The sequence below is a fragment of the Bos indicus x Bos taurus genome, chromosome 9 (assembly GCF_003369695.1).
Source record: "Bos indicus x Bos taurus breed Angus x Brahman F1 hybrid chromosome 9, Bos_hybrid_MaternalHap_v2.0, whole genome shotgun sequence".
Taxonomy (NCBI): Eukaryota; Metazoa; Chordata; class Mammalia; order Artiodactyla; family Bovidae; genus Bos; species Bos indicus x Bos taurus.
This window is the reverse complement of record NC_040084.1, coordinates 34,327,482-34,338,371: the sequence shown is the minus strand read 5'-3', so window position 1 is coordinate 34,338,371 and position 10,890 is coordinate 34,327,482. Positions and strand designations below refer to the sequence as shown.

The 10,890-nt window shown below is 43.9% G+C and overlaps 1 protein-coding gene across 1 annotated transcript; it reads left to right on the top strand.

The window, feature by feature from the left end:
- Positions 1–263: 263 nt before the first annotated feature.
- CALHM6 (calcium homeostasis modulator family member 6) lies at positions 264–2,827 on the top strand. Its single transcript, XM_027552161.1, has 2 exons — positions 264–1,025; positions 2,280–2,827. Exons 1-2 carry the CDS (start codon positions 498–500, stop codon positions 2,700–2,702), a joined length of 951 nt encoding a protein of 316 aa, XP_027407962.1. The 5' UTR covers positions 264–497; the 3' UTR covers positions 2,703–2,827.
- The last annotated feature ends 8,063 nt before the right edge of the window (positions 2,828–10,890 follow it).

The window sequence follows — 10,890 nt, the reverse complement described above, 5'->3', positions numbered from 1 at the left end:
TGTTGTTGCTGGTAACTGCTGGGTCTGATTGGGAGTTGGTTTAGGAGCCAGGGTGGCTGCAATAGAGGAAAAGTTGGTGTTTCCCCCAGTTAACTCAAGTAAAAAGTATTCTTTCCATAAAGGGATCATTAAGGGAAAGGAAAGTCCCTGGTTCCTTGTCAGTGTGGAGGAAACAAAAGCTACAGTGGAACAGGCCCTATCTTCCCTCAGTCAGAGTTCCTCAATTGAGGGATAAAGGTCACCAATGCGCCTGCTTCTGGAAAGGGGTGGGCATGGGGAGGTCGGCGGCCTGTGTGCTTGGATCTGCCACAATTAGTTGGGTTGAAATAAGAAAGCGAAAGCTCAAGACACCCTGAGAAACCCTCTTCCCTTTTTTGGAAGGTGCTACTTGGCGGGGCACGGGCAAACGCCAGATCTCCCAAATCATTTCAGGAGCTGGGCGGCGAAGAGGCAGAAGCAGCCGAGCCTTGTCCACGGCTCCCTAGGGTAGGAGACCCATGGAGAAGTTTCGGGAGGTGTTGAATTTGCACCTCAAACACCGTAACGCTCTGGGCTACTGCCTGGTGAGCCTGCTGACGGCGGGCGGGGAGCGCATCTTCTCCACCACGGTGTTCCAGTGCCCGTGCAGCGTCGCCTGGAACCTGCCCTACGGTCTGGTCTTCCTGCTGGTGCCGGCGCTGGCGCTCTTCCTCCTGGGCTACGTGCTGAGCGCGCGCACCTGGCGCCTGCTGACCGGCTGCTGCGCGCGGAGCTGCGGCTCGGGGCTGCGCGGGGCCCTGGTGTGCGCGCAGATCAGCGCCACCGCCGCGGTGGCGCCGCTCACCTGGGTGGCCGTGGCGCTGCTCGGGGGCGCCTTCTATGAATGCGCCGCCAGCGGGAGCGAGGTCCTGGCTCGGTACCTGTGCGTGGGCCGCGACCCGCGCTGCGCCGCCCAGCTGCCGCTGGTGCCCTGCCAGCAGGCCCAGGCGCCCGACGTGAAGCAGCTGCAGAAGGAGCTGCAGAAGGAGCTCACGGCGCACTCGCAGGTCGGGCGCCCGCGCAGAATGCGGTGCGGGGGTCGGAGAGGGACTGGCTTCTGCGGGGCGGACGGGAGGTAGAAATGCGTCCCCTTTCTCCTGACACCGAAGGCAAGCTAACTAGAATGGCTGTTGGCTTCAAATGAGCTGATAGGCAAATCTGTCATCTATCTTCCCAGGGCTTCCCAGGTGGCGCTAGTGGTAAAGTGCCAATGCAGGAGACCCAAGAGATGAGGGTTCCATCCCTGGAGAAGGAAATGGCAACCTTCTCTTGTATTCTTACCTGGAAAATCCCATGGACAGAGGAACCTGGCGGGTTACAGTCCATAAGGTCGCAAAGAGTCAGACACGACTGAAATGACTTACCACAGCACATCATCTATCTTTTTTTTTCTTTCTCTCTCTCTCCCTACCCCTTCCCTCCCTCCTTCCGTCTCTTCCCCTCTCTTTCTTTCATCTCGGTGCTATTTCTTTTTTTCCCTTTAATTGGAGTATAGTTGACTTAAAGTAGTTTCAGTCTTACATATGCGTGTGTCTTCAGAGTCTCTTCCCTTATGAAAGTGAAAATGAAGTGGTTCAGTCGTGTCCGACTCTTTGAGACCTAGTGGACTGTAGCCTACCAGGCTCCTCTGTCCATGGAATTTTCCAGGCAAGAGTACTGGAGTGGGTAGCCATTTCTCCCGTGTCTCCCACATTGTGGGCAGACACTTTACCATCTGAGCCCCCTGGGAAGCCCATTATAGGTTTTTGTAAAAAATTGAGTATTACTAATGAAAGGAGGAAGGCACTTAGGCACTCTGTTGTGTCAGGGATCTGCTCTGTGCCCCACACCCGACACCTTGCTGGGTCCTTGATCTCTATTATTATTCTCTTTTGTCTTAACAGTGGGTACACTGAGTCCAGGTCTGCCTGACTTTAAAGCCATCACCCCACACTGCTTCTGGGCTTGTAAAGCTCAGAAGTTCTTGGAAATGAATACTTGTTTCACTGGATTTTCTGAAATTCCACATTTTGAGTTCCAGGGATTCCACATATAAGCTCCTCCGTGGATCCTTAACATGATTTGGAAAATGACTGTCTTGTCAAGCAAGCAATTCTACTGAGGGGTGGGGGGAGGGGTTACTGCCACTTCTTTCTCTTAAGGGAATAAGACCTAACTGTTGCTTGTTCATCATCTTAACTCTGAGTAGTTCAAATTTTACCTGTTGATTAAAAAAAATTTTTTTAAGTGACTAAATCACTGTTTTGTTGTGTTTACCTAAGGTGTTAGGCTGGGTCCTGATAGCAGTTGTTATCATCCTCCTCCTGATTTGTACATCAATCACTCGATGCCTGTCTCCAGTTAGTTACCTGCAGCTGAAATTTTGGAAAATCTATTTGCAACAGGAGCAACAGATTCTTAAAAGTCAAGCCACAGAACATGCAACGCAACTGGCGAAAGAAAATATCAAATGTTTCTTTGAGTGCTCACATCCACAGGAATACAACACTCCAAGCATTAAAGACTGGCAGCAGATTTCATCACTATATACTTTCAATCCAAAGGAGCAGTACTACAGCACTTTGCACAAATATGTGAACAAAAAACAGAAGAATCAAAGTAGCACATCTTCTGAAGAAGATGCAATGGTTCCTGTTCTTGGCTTTGTAGATTCATCTGATATGAACAGCACTACAGACTTATGACCTTGTTAATGAATGAGAAAAGAAAGCTCTTCTGAATTATTGATTCCTTTAAAAAAAATAAATGTGGGTATTGTTTATGACTCCTCTGTTTGGTCTTCCAAGTTATGGAAACATAGAATATTAAATAAAATAGAAATTTAGAATTTTATCTTTTTATTATTTTATTTAAAAAGTAAGCAAGGTTAAATGGTTCACTCAGTGTGACAGTTCAGTTCAGATCAGTCTCTCAGTCGTGTCCGACTCTTTGCAACCCCATGAACCACAGCATGCCAGACCTCCCTGTCCATCACCAACTCCGAGAGGTTACCCAGACTCATGTCCATTGAGTTGGTGATGCCATCCAACCATCTCATCTTCTGTTGTCCCCTTCTCCTCTTGCCCTCAGTCTTTCCCAGCATCAGGGTCTTTTCGAATGAGTCAGCTCTTTGCATCAGCTGGCCAAAGTACTGGAGTTTCAGCTTCAGCATCAGTCCTTCCAGATCGCTCAGGACTGATCTTCTTTAGGATGGACTGGTTGGATCTCCTTGCGGTCCAAGGGACTCTCAAGAGTCTTCTCCAACACCACAGTTCAAAAGCATCAATTCTTCGGCGCTCAGCTCACTTTACCCAACTCACATCCATACATGACTACTGGAAAAGCCATAGCCTTGACTAGACGGACCTTTGTTGACAAAGTAATGTCTCTGTTTTTTAATATGCTGTCTAGGTTGGTCATAACTTTCCTTCCAAAGAGTAAGCGTCTTTTAATTTCATAGCTGCAGTCACCATCTGCAGTGATTTTGGAGCCCCCCAAAATAAAGTCAGCCACTGTTTCCCCATCTATTTGCCATGAAGTGATGGGACTGGATGCCATGATCTTAGTTTTCTGAATGTTGAACTTTAAGACAATGTTTTCACTCTCCTCTTTTACTTTCATCAAGAGACCCTGGAACTAAATCAGAAGATTTATATCCCTAGCCTATATGCTATAATACTGCTTTCAAATAAAACAATTTAGTAGCAAAAACAGCAAACTAACAATTGAACATCATACCTTTCTTTAAGGTATCTGATGTTAATTTCAAGTTCACTTTCGTGCAGACAACACATTGTTTGTGTATTTAAAATACTGGCATTTAAAAAGCAAAAGTAATTGAGCATGGCTCATATTTAGCCCTTCTTCCTTTTTTGGCAGAGCCTTGCTTCTGCTTCTGTTTGCCTCTTGTAGTATAGAGGCCGTTATTTAGTACTGGTCAGCAGAACGGGATATTCTGGTTTTGCGAGTTATATATTGCAAGAAAGTTGGCAGCAGAAACTGCACGATCCATTTTTTTTCGATTCCCTACTGAATAATTTTGAAAATCATATGTCTACTTTCATTTTTGCTTCAGTATAAAAATTTCTTTAGTATATTCTTCTCTTCAATATTTTTTCTGGCCTATCATTTATACTCATGTATAATACTATATTCAATTGTATCATATGATCTCCATTTTATTGACTTATGCTCCATTTTCTCTTGCATGGTCTTTAATATTATTGTGAAAGTACATATGCTTAAGATAAAAATGATAATAATAGAGAACTGTGTGAAAGAAAAAGTGAAATTACCTCATTCCTTTGCCATGTGTTCTTCCCAGAAAAAGCTGTGCATTCTGTGTGTACATGAGCTTTATCTCTTACTATAAATGTGATTCTGCAGCTTTTTCAAATAAAATATCATTGTTCCATGTGTATATATACATAGCAATTTACCTCCTGAAAAATTACTGCGTAGTATTCTACTGAGTAGTAGGAAATGATTTCTTTTTTGTTAAAAAAGAATATGCACACTCATGCACACATTCCTACAGTATACAAAGATAAGCACAGGGCTTCCTTAGTGGCTTGGTGGTGGAGACTCTGACTGCCAATGCAGGAGACACGGGTTTGATCCCTGATCCAAGAAGATTCCAGTGCTGCAGAACAACTAATCCTGTACACTACAACTTTTTGAGCCTGTGCTCTAGAGCCTGAGAGCCATAACTACTGAAGCCCACACACCCTAGAGCCCAAGCTTCACTACAGGAAAAGCCACCACAATGAGAAGCCCACACACCACAATTAGAGAATAGTCCCCCCTCATTGCAATGAGAGAAAAGTCAATGCAGCAACAAAGACCCAGCACAGCCAAAAATAAATAAATATATATATTTTTAAGATAAGCACCAAATTGTCAAAATCAGTCAATTCTGAGGACTAATAATGGGTCAGAGGATTCTTTTAAACCTTATGCATTTTTGATCTTTGGATTTTTGAATAACAAGTATTAACTGTATGAGTTCAGTTCAGTTCAGTCGCTCAGTCGTGTCCGACTCTTTGCGACCCCATGAATCCCAGCACACCAGGCCTCCCTGTCCATCACCAACTCCCGGAGTTCACTCAGACTCACGTCCATCGAGTCGGTGATGCCATCCAGCCATCTCATCCTCTGTCGTCCTCTTCTCCTCCTGCCCCCAGTCCCTCCCAGCATCAGAGTCTTTTCCAATGAGTCAACTCTTCGCATGAGGTGGCCAAAGTACTGGAGTTTCAGCTTTAGCATCATTCCTTCCAAAGAAATCCCAGGACTGATCTCCTTCAGAATGGACTGGTTGGATCTCCTTGCAGTCCAAGGGACTCTCAAGAGTCTTCTCCAACACCACAGTTCAAAAGCATCAATTCTTCAGCACTCAGCTTTCTTCACAGTCCAACTCTCACATCCATACATGACCACTGGAAAAACCATAGCCTTGACTAGACGGACCTTTGTTGGCAAAGTAATGTCTCTGCTTTTGAATATGCTATCTAGGTTGGTCATAACTTTCCTTCCAAGGAGTAAACATCTTTTAATTTCATGGCTGCAGTCACCATCTGCAGTGATTTTGGAGCCCAAAAAATAGTCTGACACTGTTTCCACTGTTTCCCCATCTATTTCCCATGAAATGATAGGACCAGATGCCATGATCTTCATTTTCTAAATGTTGAGCTTTAAGCCAACTTTTTCACTCTCCTCTTTCACCTTCATCAAAAGGCTTTTTAATTCTTCTTGACTTTCTGCCATAAGGGTGGTGTCATCTGCATATCTGAGGTTACTGATATTTCTCCCAGCAATCTTGATTCCAGCTTGTGCTTCTTCCAGCCAGGCATTTCTCATGATGTACTCTGCATAGAAGTTAAATAAGCAGGGTGACAATATACAGCCTTGATGGACTCCTTTTCCTATTTGGAAGCAGTCTGTTGTTGCATGTCCAGTTCTAACTGTTGCTTCCTGACCTGCATACAAATTTCTCAAGAGGCAGGTCAGGGGGTCTGGTATTCCCTTCTCTTTCAGAATTTCCCACAGTTTATTGTGATCCACACAGTCAAAGGCTTTGGCATAGTCAATAAAGCAGAAATAGATGTTTTTCTGGAACTCTCTTGCTTTTTCCATGATCCAGCAGATGTTGGCAATTTGATCTCTGGTTCCTCTGCCTTTTCTAAAATCAGCTTGAAGAACTGGAATTTCACGATTCATGTATTGCTGAAGCCTGGCTTGGAGAATTTTGAGCATTACTTTACTAGCGTGTGAGATGAGTGCAATTGTGTGGTAGTTTGAGCATTCTTTGGCATTGCCTTTCTTTGGGATTGGAATAAAAACTGACCTTTTCCAGTCCTATGGCCACTGCTGAGTTTTCCAAATTAGCTGGCATATTGAGGGCAGCACTTTCACAGCATCATCTTTCAAGATTTGAAAGAGCTTAACCGGAATTCCATCCACTAGCTTTGTTCATTCGTAGTGATGCTTCCTAAGGCCCACTTGACTTCACATTCCAGGATGTCTGGCTCAAGGTCAGTGATCACACCATCGTGATTATCTGGGTCGTGAAGATCTTTTTTGTACAGTTCTTCTGTGTATTCTTGCCACCTCTTCTTAATATCTTCTGCTTCTGTTAGGTCCATACCATTTCTGTCCTTTATCGAGCCCATCTTTGCATGAATGTTCCCTTGGTATCTCTAATTTTCTTGAAGAGATCTCTAATCTTTCCCATCCTGTTGTTTTCCTCTATTTCTTTGCATTGATCACTGAGGAAGGCTTTCTTATCTCTTCTTGCTATTCTTTGGAACTCTGCATTCAGATGCTTGTATTGTTCCTTTTCTCCTTTGCTTTTTGCTTCTCTTCTTTTCACAGCTATTTTTAAGGCCTCCACAGACAGCCATTTTGCATTTTTGCATTTCTTTTCCATGGGGATGGTCTTGATCCCTGTCTTCTGTACAATGTCACAAACCTCAGTCCATAGTTCATCAGGCACTCTATCTATCAGATCTAGTCCCTTAAATCTATTTCTCACTTTCACTGTATAATCTTAAGGGATTTGATTTAGGTCAATGGCACCCCATTCCAGTACTCTTGCCTGGAAAATCCCATGGACGGAGGAGCCTGGAAGGCTGCAGTCCATGGGGTCGCTGAGGGTCGGACATGACTGAGCAACTTCACTTTCACTTTTCACTTTCATGCATTGGAGAAGGAAATGGCAACTCACTCCCGTGTTCTTGCCTGGAGAATCCCAGGGATGAGAGAGCCTGGTGGACTGCCATCTGTGGGATCGCACAGAGTCGGACACGACTGAAGTGACTTAGCAGTAGCAGAATGGTCTAGTGGTTTTCCCTACTTTCTTCAATTTCAGTCTGAATTTGGAAATAAGGAGTTCATGATCTGAGCCACAGTCAGCTCCTGGTCTTGTTTTTGTTGATTGTATAGAGCTTCTCCATTTTTGGCTGCAAAGAATATAATCAATCTGATTTTGGTGTTGACCATCTGGTGATGTTTATGTGTAGAGTCTTCTCTTGTGTTTTTGAAAGAGGGTGTTTGCTATGACCAGTGCATTTTCTTGGCAAAATTCTATTAGTCCTTGCCCTGGTTCATTCTGTATTCCAAGGCCAAATTTGCCTGTTACTCCAGGTGTTTCTTGACTTCCTACTTTTGCATTCCAGTCCCCTATAATGAAAAGGACATCTTTTTTGGGTGTTAGTTCTAAAAGGTCTTGTAGGTCTTCATAGAACCGTTCAACTTCAGTTTCTTCAGCATTACTGGTTGGGACATAGACTTGGATTACTGTGATATTGAATGGTTTGCCTTGGAAACGAACAGAGATCATTCTGTCGTTTTTCAGATTGCATCCAAGTACTGCATTTCGAACTCTTTTGTTGACCATGATGGCTGCTCCATTTCTTTTGAAGGATTCCTGCCCTCAGTAGTAGATATAATGGCCATCTGAGTTAAATTCACCCATTCCAGTCCATTTCAGTTCGCTGATTCCTAGAACGTCGACATTCACTCTTGCCATCTCTTGTTTGACCACTTCCAATTTGCCTTAATTCATGGACCTGATGTTCCAGGTTCCTATGCAATACTGCTCTTTACAGCATCGGACCTTGCTTCTATCACCAGTCACATCCACAGCTGGGTATTGTTTTTGATTTGGCTCCATCCCTTCATTCTTTCTGGAGTTATTTCTCCACTGATATCCAGTAGCATATTGGGCACCAACTGACCTGGGGAGTTCCTCTTTCAGTATCCTATCATTTTGGCTTTTCATACTGTTCATGAGGTTCTCAAGGCAAGAATACTGAAGTGGTTTGCCATTCCCTTCTCCAGTGGACCACATTCTGTCAGACCTCTCCACCATGACCCACCCGAACTGTATGATTAGAAAAGATTAAAAAGAACCCTTATTACTGGCGCAGGGCTTTATAGTCAATAAAGAAGTTTTGCATCTTTCACTTCATTTTATTTTCAAGAGTTTGTGGAATACCCCATGAAACACATCACTCACACTTGGTCGTTTAGTCCTAGGCTGTGTCTGAATCTTTCATGACCCCATGGATTCTAGCCCACCAGTCCATGGGATTCTTGAGGCAAGAATACTGGAATGGGTTGCATTTTCCTTCTCTAGAAGATCTTCCTGACTAGGGGTTAAACCTGCATCTCCTGCATTAGCTGGTGCATTCTTTACCAGTGAGCCACCAGGGAAGCCCCTCACTCACACTTACAAGTAAGAAATTGAATGTTAGAGAGGTCACATTACTAGTCCAAGGTCGCATGGTAGAACTGAAGCTAGGGGCCTAATCCTCTCTGGATCATACGGTTCAAAGTGGCTGCTTGGCTGTGTTTATTACTGGGTTAGATTCCCACCCCCCACCCCCATTTTAAACCCATGAGCCCTGGTGGGCAGAAATGATACAGATGTCCTTAGTGACCCCCGGGAATTTTCATCTCATCCAGAAAGTTGGCGACTCTGGATAGCTGAGGCCACTTTGAACAAACATCATGCGATCAGGACACAGCAGTTATTTCATGGTGGGAATACAGTCACCCCTATTTCACTGGATACATCACTCCTCTGACCCGGGCCCCAAACAGGCTGTGTCATGGACTCAAGAAGCATTTCTATACTCAATGTATACTTTTTTGCTGGCTCACCAGATGATCCTTCATAATCATGATGGCTTTATGCTGCTCTAAAGCCTTAACCTCAGAAGAGATGCAGACACAGCTGCTATTAGTATTTGCCGAAAAACAACCATGTTGTTCTAAGAGATGATTCCGCAATATATTGAGTACCGGTAAGATGATACAACTTACAGAGCATAAGATGAGGCGTGTTCTTTTTGCTCCCGCCAAAGCCATGGACAGTAATGTCAATGCTCAGTGAACTGTTTAAAAAGGCAAGTCTCCAGGAAAGCTTCTGAGAGTCGAATTAGCTCGGAATTAGTCTCTGGTTGAAAAACACCTGGGAACATCTAATTTTGAAGCCTCTTATCTACCAGGTGATCTGTTATGAATAGGTCACCAGGATAGAAGATGGAGAAACGCTCCCATCTGAGTCAGCCCAGCAACAGTCACTGCTGCCGATTTTGCCAGCAGCAAACTCCCACTGAGCGCCTACGTGTGTCCAGTGCTGGGCCTGCCCTGAAATCTAAGCTTTAGTTGTCTTGTTTCGTCCTTTTCATTACCTAATTATGAACTTATGCGTTTCAATGTAAGTACTGTGGAATTGATTATAGATGCTTCTCTAAGGAAAGATACATATATTGCAAAAGGGATATGGGGACCTCCCTGGTGGTCCAGTGGTTAGGATTCTGTGCTTCCACTGCAGGGGGCACAGGTTTGATCCCTGGTCAGGGAACTCAGATCTTGCACAAAGCCCTGTAAAATTAGACCATGACGTCAGAGTGGTAAGGAAGCAGGGGCAGATCATGGAAGACTTTGGGGCCAGTATAAGGACTTAGGTGTTTACTCTGAATGAACTGAGTAACTACCTTACACATTCCCTATAACAACAAATAAATCATCTGATGACTATTTCAGACCATTGAATCCTTGGGGATAATCAACAGAAGGCAAGAGCATGCTGACTCTAAAAAAGAAATGATGCTTTCTTTTTGACTATAGATGACCATAACCCTGGAACTAAGGAAATGATGACTAAGACCTAATGATAGTGTTGAATTAAAGTCAGATAAGAAGTATGTGAGTGTGTGTGTGTGTGTATGTGAGTATGTGTGCACATGAGTTCTCTTACCAAGTACATTTTTGATAGTTTGTTTTGTTAGGAGGATATTAACTCGAGAAAACTTGGTTTGGTAAAATAACTAATACTGGTGAGAAATGAAGCTATATATTCAGAAGTCACAGATTGTTTTTAAAACTCTGAAGCTCACATTTCAGTGATTCCCCTTGTCAAGTTTTGGGCTCCACTTAACCAGTGCCTTCATGTTCATCATCAACATTTTAATAGGTTGATTTTCATTCAAGAAATATCAAAACATACACTGAGAATAACTACTGTATGTGGGAGTCTTTATGACACCATGATTAAGAGCTCAGTCACTGGAGGCAAAATACAACAGACTGGGTGGTGGATAAATAATAAAAACTTATTTGTCACAGCTCTGGAGTCTGGGAAGTCCAGGATTAAGGCACCAGCAATTCAGTGTCTGGAGAGAGCTCACTTCCAGGTTCACAAATGGCTTATTTTCTTGCTGTGTCCTACACGGTGGAAGGGGCAAGAGAGCTGGGGTCTCTTTCATAAGGGCACTAATCCCATTCATGAGGGCTCTGCTGTCACCTCCCAAAGGCTCAACCTCCAAACACCATCACACTGGGGGTTAGGTTTCAACATATGAATTTTAGAGGGACACAAACATTCAG